General features: G+C 48.8%; 1 protein-coding gene across 1 annotated transcript; it reads left to right on the top strand.

Annotated features, from left to right (window-relative positions):
* Nucleotides 1–17,867: 17,867 nt before the first annotated feature.
* Nucleotides 17,868–18,272, top strand: LOC147990813 (uncharacterized). Its single transcript, XM_087532159.1, has one exon. It carries the CDS (start codon nucleotides 17,868–17,870, stop codon nucleotides 18,270–18,272), a length of 405 nt encoding a protein of 134 aa, XP_087388285.1.
* The last annotated feature ends 223 nt before the right edge of the window (nucleotides 18,273–18,495 follow it).

Below are 18,495 nucleotides of genomic sequence, written 5' to 3'. Positions count from 1 at the left end.
GGAATCGCGATCAGAAAAATCACGGATTTAATCCGAGAAAAGAAAACGACGAATGGATTAGTGAACGAATGTTCGTTATCCAGATCTAAATGATGAACGTGTTCGTTTAAATGAACGAACGAGCGAACGCTCGCTATTTAACCTAAACCGGAAAAACCTGATCTAAAAAAACGAAAACTAAAAAAACCGAAAAAAACCGACGAAAAACCGTTCGGTTTTCTAAATAAAAACCGGCGGCGTGGACTACGAGGCTGCGGCGAACCTCGTCAGGCGTGCGACGGCGCGGCGGGGCGGGGCGCAGGCGGCGGCGGCACGCTAGGGCAGCGGCGGCGGTGGCGGGTGCGGGGGCTGGGGCGGGCGCTGGCTAGGGTTTCCCCCCGGGGTGGGCTGGCTTATAAAGCCCCTACGGGCCGGGAGTCCTAGACGGACACGACCCGTAGGTCGGTTCCCTTTTTTTTAAATAGTTACGCTCGGAAGAAAAATAAAAAGAAATACTAAACGGACTCCAAAAATCCCGAAATAAATTTTCCTGGGCTTCTAAAATCAAGCCCGACAAAGTGAACATTTATTTGGGCCCTAAATGCGATTTTAAAAAGCGCACATTTTCCTAAATTCAAATAAAACACCGAAAAACTCCGAAATAAAATCTTATTTGATTTTATTATTAAATCCTCAATATTTCTGTATTTTGGGAAAGTCATTTTATTCCCTCTCTCATACTTTTGTAATAGAAATAATTGATGATAAAATAAATAAAATCAAATGATCCTATTCTCAAAATTTGAGAAAACTCAAATATGAAAATCACGAAATCCCCAACTCTCTTCGTGGGTCCTTGAGTTGCGTAGAATTTCTAGGATCAACTAAAATGCAAAATAAAATATGATATGCAATGATGATCTAATGTATAACATTCCAAATTGAAAATTTGGGATGTTACAGTCATACAACCCAAGAACTTGGTGAATGCTCTTGACCATCACAACATCCGTAATTGAGTATTACTGTTTGCACAGATAAGAAAGAACATGATTACTATAATAGAGGCACTAGTTGAAGCAAACTTTATTTCCAAAACGAGAAAAGATAGTGATAGAATAGCTTTATTTAAAAAATAGAACATTAGCACAGTATGACAAAGCACAATCATGTTGATAAAGGACATTACTGACCGGTGTAAGGGGCCCTATGCCGCCATGACTCGATGTGGTGAACCTGCAACTCCACTTGGATGAGGCCAGCCTGGAGATCCATGATTCAATTCATGCGCCTTTTTTTGCAGTTCACCTGAAATGAAGCAAAGATTGCATCATTCAGCTAGCAAGAAGTACTTGCTCTCGTGAGCTGGCAGGTTCTTCTTTAGTAGTTGCACTAAAATTCAGCAACATTAAGGTTGGTTGTCCTGCTCATGTAAGGTGCAACTATAATTTGCTTATCTTTTTGTGTAGTTCCACTAAAATAAAGTGACATTGTGGTGACAGTGATGGCTCATCTTGCAAAGGCTAATAAAATGTTGCACGGGATTACCAGCAGAATTTGACGGAGATTTTGGAAACTGCGATCACCATTTTGTGCAGTTCCACCAAAATTGAGAGATGTTGCCCACGTGAAATTTTAGTTGAACTGCACAAGACACTCATTCCAAAAAAATGTTTTGTGCAGTTCACCAAAAGGTCACAATAGCAACAAGGTGAAATGGATATTCCTATCTGCACAAAAAGATAGAAAGTAAACAGTTGCTGGTCAATAAGAATATACGAAACATACACGAAATGAAAAGAAGCATCTTAATTATGTTCATGGCAATCACGCAAGGACAGTAGAAATTTTAAAACATCAGCAATGCTTCATGTTACCGGAAACATTACGATCAATAATGACATTCGTCAGATATGGGATTACTTTAATGGTGGCATTGCTTGTTTACTAGATATAGTAAATCAACAGGAGCTAAAGAGTTGGTTTAAGGGCATGGGACCCTGGGGACACCAGGTCACTCAGCAGCGTAAAGAAGCAACTTACTTATCATACTAGGGAAAACAACAGGAGTACCATTTGTAACATAGTTTAATTGCATCATAACACTAGAGGCATTAGATTAACAATAACACTGGTTAGACATGTCCTTAAGGTAACAATGTGATCACTTCATTTTACATGCACCCTTACATTAACAACATCAAAAAGTTGGTATAAGGACATGCGACAATGGACGCATCAACACAATGTACCTACAAGGAGGCATAAAGTGGTGATGCCGAGTTTGTTCATGCTCTGTGAGGGCAGCAAATCTAATCCTGGAGACCTTTTAATATGTGAGGGCAACAAATCTAATCCTGAAGACCTTTTACTATGTGAGGGCAACAAATCTTATCCTGGAGACCTTTTACTATGTGAGGGCAGCAAATCTAATCCTGGAGACCTTTTACTATGCGAGGGTAGCAAATCTAATCCTGGACATACTCTGTTGACTTGTCCACCAGCCGCCACTCTTTTTCAACCAATAATACATATGTTCCATTTCCAGTTTGTACTGCTTTTTCCCATCATTTCGTTATTCAACCAAGAGACTGGTCGGGTATCCAGTCTCTACTACTTTCCCCCTGTTATTTCCTCTTTGAATCAAGTCCTAGATTCATGCTACGACTTCCCCCCTTCTTCGTTGTTTGAACCAAGTCCTAGATTCGAATGCATGAAGTAGCTTTACCTCTAATAATACTAAAAATTTAGGGGGATTTGGAAGAGCTGATGGAAGTAGAAAAAGATTTACATGCATACATGTGGGGAGTTGGGGCAGTAGAGCAAGGCCGCTTTTGAAGAACTTGTACCTGAGGATCGTCGGGATGTCGGCGGCGATAGGCCGGATCTGCGCACAACACGACAGGGAGGAAGAAGGGTTGGTGGACCTCCCGAGCCGGTGCTGTGTCGGAGAGAACGGCACGGGCAGAGGATCGGGCCCCGCCGGCAGTTGTGGGTTTCCTCTGTCACCAGCGATGACCGCGTAAATGATGCACCTTAGTCCTCTACACACACCGGCCAAAGGGATCCGACTGGATCTGTGACCAGCGGTGAGTAGAGAGAAAATGTCACTACCACTGTCTTGTTTAGATCTGGAGAGGATGAGAGAATGAAGAGAGCAACCCTAGTAAATCAAGCACGTCTCCCTCGTTTCTCTCTTCTAATTTTAAACTCAGCCGACGCGCGGTGGGCGTGGTGGGGATTTGCCGATGGTCGGTTTGATCAACTACGGCCCCACCTCATAGTGAAAACGTTACGACTGGAATAAAAATGCCATATACTCCCTCCATTCCTAAATATGTCTTTTTAGATATTTCAAATGGAATACAACATACGGATGTATGTAGACATATTTTAGAGTGTAGATTCACTCATTTTGCTTCGTATGTAGTCACTTGCTAGAATCTCTAGAAAGACTTATATTTGGGAACGGAGGGAGTACTATACTAATAAACATTAAGGCCATGAGGCGATGCAGTGTTGGTTACAGGGGGCAACAAGAAGAGATGCATCGTCGACGATGTCCACCTCCTCGACTCAGGGTGCCGGCCCACCGAACGGCAGCTAAGTAGCAGCGGCTTTTGTGGCCAGGCTGACGTGCTTCGAAAAAATGGTGTCCAAAGATTCTAGCCGCTGGAAGAAGGCCAACGTCTTTTTGTCCTATCTGGCCTTGTAGTGGCCTATGTAGACGATTTCCTTGTAGACGTGATGTGCAGGTCGACGGTTTCTTGCATGGCGAGGCGCTACGCGGCGAGCGTGGCCTCGAAGTGCACATTCTTCGTCGCGACCTTCGGTACCTGCAGGGCCACCAGGGCTTGAAAGAGTTCGTCACCATGGAGGTCGATGAGGGTGGCAGGCAATGAGGAGCCTGGGCGCGCGGGCTGGAGCAGTACGGCAAGGTCGTCCGTGCGCTTCTTGACGGCGGTGAACTTGCAGATGGAGTGGACCATCATGTCGTCCATGCGAGAGGCGAAGCTGGCGTCGATGAGGGCTACGACACTGGCGGTCGCCAGCACTATTTGGAAAAATTGTGCGGTGCGGGGCCGTAGGCCGGCGTCTTGGATGATATGGCACAGCCGGCTGCCGCTCGCGTCCATTGCCTCCATAGGTGCTTGTGGCTTTTGGTCACTTGGTCTTGGATTGGAGTGAACAGCGTTGCGCAGAGACTAGGAGTAGATGGTTTTGAGTGGTGGGGCGCCATTATATGAGAGTCCAAACTCTGTTGCATTCACATCGTGTTGGCTCTATTCTGCTTCTCCAATTAATTCCCTCTGCATGCTAATTGAGGATGCATCATTGACTGTTCAATGTCTCGGGAACCGCTACCCTCTCCCTCCTTGGCATTCAAGCTATATCAATGTAAATGTGGGTCAAGAAGAGACTAGTTACTACATTGTGCACCGCGACTGTCGGTGTCAAAACCGGTGGATCTCGGGTAGGGGGTCCCGAACTGTGCGTCTAAGGCGGATGGTAACAGGAGGCAGGGGACACGATGTTTTACCCAGGTTCGGGCCCTCTTGATGGAGGTAAAACCCTACGTCCTGCTTGATTTATTCTTGATGATATGAGTATTACAAGAGTTGATCTACCACGAGATCGGAGAGGCTAAACCCTAGAAGCTAGCCTATGGTATGATTGTATGTTGTCCTACGGACTAAAACCCTCCGGTTTATATAGACACCGGAGGGGGTTAGGGTTACACAAGGTCGGTTACAAAGGAGGAGTTGTCCATATCCGTACTGCCTAGCTTGCCTTCCATGCCATGTAGAGTCCCATCCGGACACGAGATGAAGTCTTCAATCTTGTATCTTCATGGTCCAACAGTCCAGCCGAAGGATATAGTCCGGCTGTCCGGAGACCCCCTAATCCCAGACTCCCTCAGTAGCCCCTGAACCAGGCTTCAATGACGATGAGTCCGGCGCGCAGTGTTGTCTTTGGCATTGCAAGGCGGGTTCCTCCTCCGGATATACCACAGAAGAGTTTGAATGAAAGGATAGCGTCCGACCCTGCAAAATAAGTTCCACGTACCACCGTAGAGAGAATAATATTTCCACAAATCTAATCTGCTGACACGTTTTGACAACATGATATCATGCCATGGCTCGGCGATTATTTGAACCATTTTTCTTTAACTATCCCCGGTCATAACGCGAGGCGGTTTCTTGACACGTCTTGTCAAAGCAGAGATCGTGTCCCCCTTATTACGGGATTCTCATCAATACGGTCGTGGGTAACCCAACCGCGCCTAGGACTCGTAGATTTTAGGCAAGTCCCAAACGGCTACGAAGAGGACGCTTGATATTCACCCTCTTTATAAAGGGACAAGGCTTTTACTTTTTTCCTCCCGTGCTCAATCGAATCCTTCCCCTGCCTCGAGTTCTAACACCCAAAGCCCAGGTCAGGTGCTTCGGATCTCCAATCATGTCTGGATCCAGCCTCCAGGGCCGGTGGATGCCTTCCTCCGTCATGGAGGAGGACATCAAAAAGTTGAGGGAGGCCAGATATCTGACCGCCGAGATTTCACACAGGCTGCCCGCCCGAGGGCAGGTCATCCCAACGAGAGCGTCGTGTTCGTCCCCCACTTCCTCCGGGGGCTAGGCCTTCCTCTGGATCCCTTTGCCAGGGGTCTTATGTTCTATTACGGGCTGGATTTTCACGATCTAGCCCCAGATACCCTCCTACACATATCGTCCTTCATTGTCGTTTGTGAGGCCTTTCTTCGCATTACCCCTCACTTCGGCCTGTGGCTCAAGACTTTTGACGTGAAGCCGAAGATAGTCGAAGGGCAGCACGCAGCGTGCGGAGGCGCTCTAATAAGTAAAATTGTCGGCGCTTCATGGCCGAAGGGTTCCTTTCCAGAGGTATCCGGATTATGGCAATAGGAGTGGTTTTACATCACAGCTCCCAGAAGTGCCAAGTGGGTAGCTGCCCCTACTTTCCGCTCGGGCCCTCCACCACAACTAATGTCATGGATTAGCAGAGGGCTGAGCTGGGGTCCAGCCAAGGACGTTCCTATACTGCAGAGCCGCATTCAAGATCTCTTCGAAGGGGATTTCATCCTGGTTATGGTGGTGCAAGTCATGCTGGTTCATCGAGTCCAGCCTTGCAAACGCCGGCCCCTCCGCATGTGGGAGTTCAACCCAGAAGGACCGCACACTATTCAGAATTTCCTCGGCCTGACGCATGAGGAGATGTATAAATCATTCTTCGGACCCCAAACAGAGTGTCCGGATACTACCGAGGACGTGGGCCTGAGCAGCAACCGCACCGCCGACCAAGTAAGTAATCCTCTAGCCGAACACACCGTCTTTTATTTATCATGACGTCATTCTGAGGAATCGCTCTTTAACCAGGACTGGCTAACAAAGGCGAAGATGATTCGGTGTTTGGCTCCCCTTCCTGAGGGTTTGGACAATCCCATACTGGAAAAGATGCTCGAGCTAGCACCTTGCCCGGAGCCCTCAAAGGAAGATAAAGGGGGAATAATGAGGGCGAAAGCGGGCCCCCATTGCTACCAATTCCAACCGAGGGAATGAGCGCCTCTGTGAGGGAGGATAACCAAGGGGAAGAATCTGACCTTCTCTCGCTCCGGGGAAGGAAGAGGAGTGCCTCTGAAGATCCGGAAACCAAGGCTTCCAAACGGGAGAAGAAGTCTCCAGCAGAGGGTCCTGCCTTGGAAGGTGCTCTTGCCGCACAAAGTCCGCACGGGGATCAGCCCTCTAGCGAGCCGTAAGTGATCAAAATCTACTTAATGGTAAAGATGTTCTACCTTACTTCCGAGGAAAATAACCGAAGCGTTTATCTTGCAGTTCGGATCTTAGCCCTTCTCAACAGAGCTCGTCTTCAGGGGACCTTCTTCCGGAGATGATGGAGAGCGAAACGCCTCCCCCGGACTCCCCCGCTCAAGAAGCGGGCGACCTTGAAGTGTCGTCATGGAGGGCCTCTCCGGATCCGGTGAGGCCAGAAGATAATCCTATAGTCACCCGAAGTCCCCAGCATCCGGCTCTTGAAGAGGGCAAACAAAGGAGTCTGGTGCTGTCTAGTATGCGGTCGAACGCACTGAGGGATCTGCTAAAGCGAGCGACCATCTCAGAAGAGCACCGTACATTGATGGGTACGGTGATGGAAAGGATTTCGTCTGCCGAAAGCGGGTTGCATGACGCCTTTATGAGTCTACTAACGGGCTTTGAGGTACATAAAATGATATACATTTGTGCTAGTACCGCACATTTTTAGGTGTGCCCTGTGTAGATAGTAGCCCCTGAGACTCTGGTTGTTGCCGAGAACGGCGGCAAACAGAGGATCGTAGTCCCATGTAATAACCATACTGCTTTTATGTGCAGGTGGTGGAAGCTCCGGTGGCTAGCCGGACTAATGAGTTTGCTGAACTAAAGCGGCAACTGGATGCGGGAGATGCCGACATCGAGCTTGTTAACAAGCGGCTTGACGAGGCACAGGGTAAGTGATGTTTTCTGGTGAATGTCACATAGTAAGAGCAGCGTGATGCCAGTATCTTTAATACGTTTCGACTGCAGATGGAGCTGCCACCGTGGAGACCCTTCGGGCGGAACTTGCTCGAGCCAAAGAACAAGCAAGGAGTAGTAATGCGGCTGCCTTGAAGGCAGCCGAAGAGTTAAGAGCCGAGAAAGCTGTGCATTGCGAGAGCAAAGAGAAGATGGCCAAGATGGCTGTAAAGTTAAAAGACACTGCTGACCGTTGCTAGTTCCTTGAAGAAGAAAACCGAGCGAAGGCAACGGACCTCGAAAAGGCCACAATGGCGACCAAAGACACCCGCTCTGCCATGAGAGCGAAGAAGGAGGAGTTGCATGAAGCCGGTGATATTGTGGCTGGGAAGCCCTTTTTGCTGCGGAGGAAGTTCGGAGATCCGCGGTATGCCCCTCTGGATCGGCTGTGGAGTTCGACAGACGCATATCTGGATTTGACGGCGAGTGCTGTCGATGCGGCCGAATACTTCTGAGATCAAACAGATCGTGAAGTGGACAAGCTATTCTGGTCGCAGTGTAACGTTCCAGAGCGTCTGCTTCCACTAACTGATCAGCTTGCCGAATGGGCCGAACTCAATAGATTGTCCGGACTCGCCATGAGGTCCGTCGTGGATCATCTGTGGCCGGAGAGGCTGGAGCCGAACAACTATTTCAGCTTAGTGCAGCAGTTCCTTGGTGCGGTGCCGTGCATTAATGCGATGAAGAGGTCGGCGTGCATAGAAGGCTCGCGGATGGCCTTTGCCCGTGTCAAAGCATACTGGGCAGAGATGGATGCCACCACTGTTGCGGCGCAGGGTTCGGCCATAGGCCGAGTGGCTGCCGAGCACTATTTCGAAGTTCTTGAGGGTGCTTGTTCGATAGAGGCCCAATGCTCGAAAAATAATCTGTTTGAGTGGCATGTACTCCCATTGTAAAAACAATGTTTTGTTAAATTTATCAATACTGTATTTGTACTTTTGCCCGAAAGTAATATGATGCCTCATGTGCGGCCGTTTACGTATATATATGTATATCCTGAAAGATTGCAGTCGTCGGCTTCAGCCCCCACGCATATAATGCGGGGGGTTTCGCAGAAGACGCATGTTCACACTTAATCCAACGTCTTGGTCCTATTAAGGAGGTGATAGCGCAGCGAACTAGGCAACCGGACTATGATGCTTTAACACTTTCACTTAGCTAGAGGAGTTTGACAGTGGGGCTACTATATAGCCCCTGGTGGCTCCGCACTCACCCGAATTCGGGGTGCGTACATGCCTGGCCGGGAAACGGCCCTTCATTAAGGCGAAGGAATTCTAGGATTCTGATAGGTCATTGAGTGGTTGACCAGTCTCACGCTATATCATGACAGTCAGTTTTCGGCTTTCTCTACTGAGGTGCTCGTCCGGATGAACCAGGGAACAGTCGCAGTAGTTCTCCTGGTGCCGCCTTAGCCGATAGAGCGGAACGTAAGGCAGCAAAACACAGGAGCCAGGCAAACCCAACATTTGACCAAAGACATGATTCGGAGCTGATGCATATAAGGCCAAACTCGCGACGCCGAACACTCCCTAAGGTATTCGATCTTTATTGTGGGCCTAAACAGTGCCCTTTGTAAGAAACCCCTGGTGTCTAGGTACGTGCATTATTCTGACGTGGCCACATGCCAAGATGTCAGCATCCTTCTCAATTCTATTGAGAATCCAAGGGATGTGTGTCAATAAGAGACATTAAGAAAGGTTTACGCAGGGTCTTAATCTAAAAAGAATCCTTGGAACGGGTCCCTGCTGCGCGTCTGCGCCTGTGTCTCCGTTGTGCCGTATCCTAGACGGGTGTAGTACAATGGTCATCTGTAAAAAGAAGGAACTTAGGTGAAAAGTTGTCGTGTGATAGGATATGTTATGTTAGAGAAACCATGTGCAATTCAGGATGAGAAAAAATTGCCAGTTGTTTGCACGCGTTGAGCCCCTTGTATTTGTAATGGGGGTGTGGCCACCAGACCTGTATGAATTACATATAGCTGCACTGGACTCGTCTAACCGCGTCCGTGGTCTTGACGACCTGTCAAATGCTTTATTTGGTGAGGCCGTTTTAGTGTGCGGCTGCCAAGGCAGCCGCACTCTCTTCGGCGCGTAGGGATCGCTCAATATTTCCATTTACTGTAATGATGCCACGCGGACCGGGCATCTTGAGCATGAGAGAAGATTAATGTGGTATTGCGTTAAAGCGAGCGAAAGCTTCGCGTCCGAGTAGTTCTTGATAACCACTTTGGAACGGAGCGATGTGGAAGGTTAAATTTTCGCTACGGAAGTTATCGGGGAAGCCGAATATAACCTCTAGTAACAGGGAGCCCATGCAATGAGCCCCTGGGCCTGGCGTTACTCCTTTAAAGGTAGTATTGCTGCGGCAAATTTTTGTTGGGTCTATCCCCGTTTTGTGGATTGTGTCCTGATATATCAGGTTTAAGCTACTGCCGCCGTCCATCAGGACTCGTGTGAAGTGGTATCCGTAAATTATTGGATCTAATACCAAGGCAGCCCATCCTGCGCGCCAGATACTTGCCGAGTAATCCTGATGGTCGAAGGTGATCGGTTGAGACGGCCAGTGGCAGAATTCCGCAGTGATAGGCCCTTGGGCATATTTATCTGGGAGTGCCGCCTTGTTTCTTCCCTTTATCACGTGTAACACGTTTACTGTTTTGACTTCTGGTGGAAATTTCTTCTGTTCCCTAGTGCTTTGCTTGCGAGGCTCATCCTCGTCTTCGCTTGGTGTATCCTGCCCCTTATGTTCTGCGTTGAGCTTGCCGGACTGCTTGAAGACCCAACATTCGCTGTGGGTATGATTTGCAGGTTTATCGGGGGTGCTATGGATCTGACATATTTGGTCCAGAATTTTGTTTAGGATGGACAGTTCATCTCTGGCGCCTTTAGAGGGCGGCTTTTGCTGACCTAGTCGAGAGCTTCTGAATCTGGCATTTACCGCCGTGCTCTTCGGGCTGTCTTCTTTATTCAGGCGCTTATTGTTTTTGCTGCGTCGTGATTTCCCGTTTCCATCTCTAACTTCGAATGTACTTGGGTCGCTGGTGCTGCATCGGGCTAGCCAGCTGTCCTCGCCTGCGCAAAAGCGGGTCATGAGGCTTGTTAATGCTGCCATTGTTCTCGGCTTTTCTTGGCCGAGGTGTCTGGCAAGCCATTCGTCTCGGACGCTGTGCTTAAATGCAGCCAAGGCTTTGGCGTCCGGACAGTCGACTATTTGGTTCTTTTTAGTTAGAAACATGTTCCAAAGCTTTCGGGCTGACTCTCCGGGCTGTTGAGTTATATGACTCAAATCATCCGCATCCGGAGGTCGGACATAAGTCCCTTGAAAATTCGCCCGAAAAGCATCCTCGAGCTCTTCCCAGCTTACAATGGAGCTTTCGGGGAGGCTTTTAAGCCAGTGCCGAGCTGGCCCTTTGAGCTTGAGGGGTAAGTACTTGATGGCGTGAAGATCATCTCCTTGAGCCATATGGATATGGAGGATATAGTTCTCAATCCAGACCCTAGGGTCTGCTGTTCCGTCGGATGCCTCTATGTTTACGGGTTTGAATCCCTCTGGAAATTCATGGTCCAGCACCTCGTCGATGAAACATAGGGGGTGTGCGGCACCCCTGTATCTGGGTGTACCGCGGTGTTCGGATGTTTGTTGTGTTGCATCGTATGCTGGAGCACGCTTCCGTGGTCCATAAATGGATCTTGTTGCGCCATCCTTTTGATGCGAGCCCTCGCATGGATCACGTATTGACTTGTGTGCGGCGTTGTTTGCTGCTCTATGCTGGCCGTGAGGTCGTCTATTCGGCCAGATGTCCGTTATAATTTTTGTTTGCGGGGGATCTAAGGCCTCCTCATCGAATTCAGGTAGCAACTTCCGCTTCGGGTAGCTCTTAGTGTGGCGATTATCGCCGTACTTCGCTGATGTGTTGAGTACTTTACTCCATCTGATTCGGAGTGTGTCTTGGGCAGCCTTGAGCCTTTGCTTCTGCTTTTTTAGACTCCTCGCGGTGGCAACAAGCCTTTGATGGGCATTCTGTTGCTCCGAGTATCTGTCCGGTGTGATTTCGTCCGGATTATTATCTTTGACAGAGTCAGGTTGTTCGGTTTGATTCTCCGTGTTGCCGTGGTCCGGCGATGGTTCACCCTGCTCTAATGTTGGATCTATATGATCGTTGTTTCTGCCGAGGCAGGATTTGGAGCGGTGCTTACGCCACCACTTTGACTGCTTCTCGAGGGGACAACCCTTCGTTGCGTCCTTCCGTTCCTCGTCGTCGTTTTCTTTTGGTGTGTCCACCATGTATACATCATGTGATGAAGTGGGCGTCTGGTGCCCTGTGGGCAGTGGTTCCTGTTTGTCTCCTGCATCGTCATCCATACCGTCGATGTCTTCGGAGTCGAAGTCGAGCATGTCGGTTAAATCGTCGACAGTGGCTACTAAGTGGGTGGTGGGTGGGCGATGAATTTCTTAATCACCCGTATCCCAGTCCTGCCGGACATGGTTCGGCAAGGACTCTCCTGACAAGGAGAGAGACCTTAGTGAATTCAGTATGTCACCGAAGGGCGAGTGCTGAAAAATATCTGCGGAGGTAAACTCCATGATCGGCGCCCAATCGGATTCGATAGGACCGGGCGCAGGCGGTTCGGAGTCCGTGGCCGGAGAAGGATCCGACAGTTTGACAACACGGCTCTCGTGCGGGGTAAGGTCGATGTTCGGCTCGATCGCCGCCGAGGATACGGCCTCCGTGACGGGGTCTATCCACCCGTCCATGGATGGCGCAACTGACTCCAAATTGAGGCTCGGAGCGGCTGCCAGTGCGGTCTCCTGAATACAGTCCGATGGCAGAGCTAAATCGTACCCATAGTGACCGCGTGGCGCATAAGGCAGGGGCTCGAATCCGTCGAAGATCAAGTCTCCGCGGACATCGGCCGTGTAATTTAAGCTTCCAAACCTGACCTGGTGGCCAGGGGCGTAACTTTCGATCTGCTCCAGATGGCCAAGCGAGTTGGCCCGCAGTGTGAAGACACCGAATACAAAGATCTGTCCGGGGAGAAAAGTCTCACCCTGGACTGCATCGCTATCGATGATAGTAGGAGCCATCAAGCCTAACAGCGACGACATAGAGGAACTCTCAATGAAAGCACCAATGTCGGTGTCAAAACCGGCGGATCTTGGGTAGGGGGTCCCGAACTGTGCGTCTAAGGCGGATGGTAACAGGAGGCAGGGGACACGATGTTTTACCCAGGTTCGGGCCCTCTTGATGGAGGTAAAACCCTACGTCCTGCTTGATTTATTCTTGATGATATGAGTATTACAAGAGTTGATCTACTACGAGATCGGAGAGGCTAAACCCTAGAAGCTAGCCTATGGTATGATTGTATGTTGTCCTACGGACTAAAACCCTCCGGTTTATATAGACACCGGAGGGGGTTAGGGTTACACAAGGTCGGTTACAAAGAAGGAGTTGTCCATATCCGTACTGCCTAGCTTGCCTTCCACGCCAAGTAGAGTCCCATCCGGACATGAGATGAAGTCTTCAATCTTGTATCTTCATGGTCCAACAGTCCGGCCGAAGGATATAGTCCGGCTGTCCGGAGACCCCCTAATCTCGGACTCCCTCAGCGACCATGTGGGGGTGCAACGCGAACGACACAGGCATGTTGTACTTGTTCCACTTTCTCGTTTTGAACTCATGACTTGTAGTAACGCTCAGTTTTGAATAACTCTACTCTTATAAAAAGCAGAGTTGGTGATGATGGTGTGCCTGCCATGCTGCAATATAGGTCGTCCGATCTATATCTAACAGATAGGAAGGAAATTATGACAATTTACCCACACTCCTCTCCACATTTGCAGATACGGCCTTCCCTCATTCATCCTTTTCTCCCACAAGATAAACTACTCATATAAATGCATCTTCATGTTCCATGCAACGCACGGGCATCTTGCTAGTACTTTATAAGTTTGGTTGTTGCGCCAATATATACAGCACTCCCTCCATGTAGGTTGGGTCGCTGAAGTCAAAATTAGACACAAAACACGATGGTGACGGACCAGTCTATCTCCGTCCCGGTTTATTCCTCCCCGTCGTAATTTGTGCCAAATCTTGACCATAAATTTGACTAACAAAAGGTTCATGCATGTCACAAAAAATATATCATTGAAAACTATGTTCAAATACAAATCAAATGATATAATTTTTGTTGACATGCACTAACATTTTGTCAGTTAAATCTTTGGTCAAAATTTAGCACAAATTACAAAAAGGACTAATAAACCAGGACCTAGGTAGTAGTACACCAGGTCGAAGACAGTAATACTACAAATAATTAATGCCAAATAGGAGCAAGGGGTCACACATGTCATTTACGATTGAAATAAAAATGCCATACACTAATAAAACACGGGCCAATTCCAGTTGTGCCCCTAACTCAAACCCACTACTCAGTTTTGCCCTCTGTCGTTAGTGTAACTTATAGAAATGCCCTTTTGCACCGTTACCGTCCAGTCAAAGGACTTTGACCAACCAGAAAAAATAGCAAAAAAAAATAAAAAAAACTGAAATTTTGTGGGATCGAAGAGAGCCATGTCCGCAAGCCGCGTGCAAATTTTTGTGTTGGTTGGACACTCCGGGAGCTCGTGGCAAAGGAAAACAAAAGTAATTTATGCCTATGAATAGTAAATTTGGAAAAAAAATTACCAACAAAATTAAAAAAATATTTTTTTTCTTCAAAGAGGCTTGAGTGCACAAGGTGCTTGCAAGTTTCGGTGATCAAATGGCGTACGAGGCGCTCTACAGAAAAAAACAATATGGTGCATTTTCTCATAGTTTCTTTGAGCTAAATTTTGTTTTTTCTCCACGAGCTCCTACGATGTCCAAACACAAAAAATGTGCACACATCTTGCGCACCTGAGTATCTTCAGTCCCACAAAATTTCAATTTTTTGATTTTTTTTCTATTTTTTTGAATTTATTGTTCACATACATACAAAATTATGTTTTCCTTTGCCACGAGCTCCTATGGTGTCCGAACGGCATGAAAATTTGTACAAACCTTGCAGACATGAGTATCTTCGATTCCACAAAGTTTCAAATGTTTTTGATTTTTTTCTATTTTCAGGACGGTTAGAGCCCTTTGACCGGACGGTACCGACACAGAAGGTCATTTCTATAAGTGAAACTAACAGCGGAGCGGCAAAACTGAGCATACCTAAAAATTAGGGGCAAAACTGAGTAGTGGGTTCGAGTTAAGGGCATAGATGTAAATGTCCCATAAAACATGAAGTCCACAAGGTGATGGAGTGCTAGTTACAGGAGGCAAGAAGAAAGATGCATCCATCGATGACGTACACCTCCTCAACTGAGGGCGTCGGCCCACCGAATGGCGACTAAGTAGTAGCGGCTTTCGTGGCCAGGTCGACGTGCTTCTAAACAATGGCATCCAAAGATTCGAGCCGCTGGAAGAAGGACAATGTCTTTTCATCCTCGCTGGCCTTGTAGGGGCCTATGTAGACAATTTCCTCGTAGACGTGGATGTGCAGATCGACGGTTTCTTGCATAGCGAGGCGCTGTGCGGCGAGCACGGCCTCGAGGTGCACATTCTTTGTTGCGACCTCCGGGAGTTGCAGGGTCACTAGTGCTTCAAAGAGTCCATCACCTTGGAGGCCGATGATGGTGGCAGGCAACGAGGAGCCTGGGCGCGCGGGCTTGAGCAGTACGGCAAGGTCGTCCGCGCGCTTCTTGACGGCCGTGAACCTGCGGATGGAGTTGACCATCATCCGGCGCATGCGAGAGGTGAAGCCGGCATCGACGAGGGCTATGACGCCGGTGGTCGCCAGCACCGTCTGGAAATGCTCCATGATGCGGGGTCGCAGGTCAGCGTCTTGGACGACCTGGCATAGCCGACTGCCTCACGCATCCATTGACGCCATGGGTGCTTGTGGTTTCTCATCACTTGGTCTTGGTCTTGGATTGGAGTTGGCAGTGTTGTGCAGAGACTAGGAGTAGATGGATTGGAGTAGTGTGGCGCCTTTATATGACAGTCCAAACTGCGTTGCATTCACATGCTCCATTCTGCTTCTCCAATTACTTACTCCTACCTCTACATGCTACTTGAATGCGGAGGCATCATTGACCGTTCAACATTTCGGGAACCGCTACCCTCTGGGTCATTGGCAATCAAGCCGTATCAATGTAAATGCATGTCAGGAGACGTTCCCGTTGATGACGAGGTGCCTATGGTGACTTCGTAAATTTCAAGATGATATGCTGGCTCAGTCTTTCGGAGGTGCTCATAGGGGTAGGGTGTGCGTGTGTGCATTCATAGGGGTGAGTGTATTCGCGTGTATATGAGCGCTTGCGTCTGTACTATGTTAAAGAACGTAAATGCATGTCAAAAAGAGACTAGTCAGTACTAGTATACTCAATATTGTGCACCGCGACCAAGGCGGAGAGGAAAACGAGAGAACTACGTATTTATTTATGGTGTAGATTCACTCATTTTGCTCCATATGTACTCATTTAGGGTGTAGTCTAGTCACTTGTTGAAATTTCTACAAAGGCAAATACTGTAGTCCTTTCCAGTTTACAGGGCTATAAAAGCAAGTAGTACTACAAATAGTGGGCTCACATAGCAATTTTGTCTCATGCAAGAGCCTGGCTATATGCGTGCTCCAAGGCTCCGCACCACGCCCCACCCCTACACAAAGACTGCCACGCGAGCGTTTGCAACTACCATGTTTGGGTTGCGCTTGGCTCTTCACCTCCTCGAGAAGACGAACAATGATGTTACTACTACTTCTTCAGTATCGAATCCACTGCTGCATGTCCGTCCACTGCGGGCGGGAGGGATAGCTTTTTGTAGTATAAGCAAAAGCATGTCCTCATTTGTGAGCCACCGCCGCATGGGCGAGGGAGAAGGCGTGTAGTAGTAAAATCGAGCTTCTCCTCGTTGTACGAGTTGACGCGACACATCATAGCACTGGCCCCACATGCTTGCTTCTAAGCTTGGCTAAAAGACCCGCAGTGTACAATATATTTGTTGCAACCTCTAACATTTACCCCACCACAAATTAAAATATATATTCCTGTCTTGACCAGATGAGCGTGCAAACTACAATCACCAGTATGACAGGTAGGGCCAGAAGATTATTTTAATCAAAAAATGCTTCGAGACGGCCTCATAGCATGGATCCGACCCCAACGATTTTAAGCTTAGAGGCATGATACACGCTATCCTAGAGTACTCATGAAAGTGCCACATGAGCATCCGGGCTGCGCTTGGCTCTTCGCCTCTTCGGGAAGTCGAACAATGATGGAGTACTACTGCAGCGGAGTACTACTACAGTATGCTTCTGGCCATCTGACACCGAATGAACTACTGCATGTCCACCACGTGTGAGAGTGAGAGCGTGTAGCGAAAGCTTCTCCTACTCCTGCCAGCCACCACGCTCATGGGCGAGGGAGGGACGCAGCTTCATTGACTTACTGCTCCTGCCTTTGCGTCTATGACAGGTGGGCCCAACAGGTGGGTGGTCCACCTATCATGCAGCCAAAGGCAGATGCAGTTAAGGCGCCGAAGCTTAGTCCGCGGGGGAGAGGGCGTTTTAACCAAACTTCTCGTTGTTGTACGAGTTGACGAGACACATCAAAGCACTGCACTAGATATATTTCTATAATTTGCGTTTACCGATGCATTAATTACAACACATGCATGCATGCCGTGACTCTCCTTTTGATACTTGCATGTGTTGATTTAATGCACCTTGAAGTAGTATGAATATGTGACGGTAAAGCTTTGTAATGCCCCAGCCCTAAAGCGAGAGATGGTTGTACACGAGGAGGGTGTGATCATGCAGGCGGAACAGGACCCGACGGTGGAGCTCTCTATGGTCTCGATGGACCTCACCTTGCTCCACTGCCCCTTGTGCCTCCGCCCCTTGAAGCCTCCAATGTATGAGGTTCAAATACACCTCGTCCGTTCGGCTGATCGAGCAAGGTGCAGGTTTCTTGATTGATGTGATGTTCGATTGATTTGTGTAGTGCAAGGGAGGGCACTTGGCCTGCGCAGAATGCCGCGTCGAGCGCCCTGGGAACTAGCGACAGTGCCAGAAGTGCGAGCGCGGCGGTGCCTTCGACGTGCGCAACACGGCGGTGGACGCCGTCGTCTCCTCGGTTTGGGTGGAGTGCTCGCACGAAGGCTGTGGGCTCTACATCAATTACCACAAGCTCGCCGATCACCATAGCGTGTGTCCGCTCGCGCCCCGCAAATGCCCCGTGCCCGTCTGCGGCTACGAAGGCCCGCCATCAGCGCTCTCCCACCACATCAGCACCATGCATCCCATGCCCGTGCACAGGATCCAGTATGGCAAGGTGCTCCAGCTGCAAGTGCCACTATCGGAGCCACGGCTCTTGCTATTCATGGAGGAGGACGGCCGCACATTTTTCTTGGTCGGTGATGTGCTCGACATCGGCATGCCTATCACCATGTTGGTCGTCTACATCAGAGCGGGGGCGTCCCCACTGCCACACTATGTGGCCAAGCTATGGGCGAAAGGCCCGCCGGGGGAGCCCAAAGGCAGGACCAACGCCGTCAAGGTGGAAATGGAGGTGACAAGTAGCAAGGATCCTGGCGACGTCGCCGTGCAGGAGCTGACCTTCTTCATAGTTCTGCCCAAGCTGCTGGCCGGGGCTGGGTTGTTGAGGACGGTGTCCCTCCACATTCAGATTGACAAGCTCACCTCCTAATTGATTCTACAGTGCCTTCTATTTATCTTAGTAATATGCTAATATAGGGGTTAGTTCGGTCTACTTTAGCTTAAGAGATGGTGGGTTTTGGTGGCGATGCAGCAATTACTTCGACATCAGATCAGCAGTTAAAGTAATTTTCAACAGTCGAACGGATATTTTGTGTCTGTTGGATATGAAGATCCTTTGGGTAAGAAGTATAACAGATTATATGCTTGTTTGT

Source organism: Triticum urartu, chromosome 1A, assembly GCF_056163025.1.
Source record: "Triticum urartu cultivar PI428250 chromosome 1A, HENAU_Tu73, whole genome shotgun sequence".
Lineage (NCBI taxonomy): Eukaryota > Viridiplantae > Streptophyta > Magnoliopsida > Poales > Poaceae > Triticum > Triticum urartu.
Note: the sequence above shows the minus strand (reverse complement) of the source record. Positions and strands in the feature narration are given on the sequence as shown.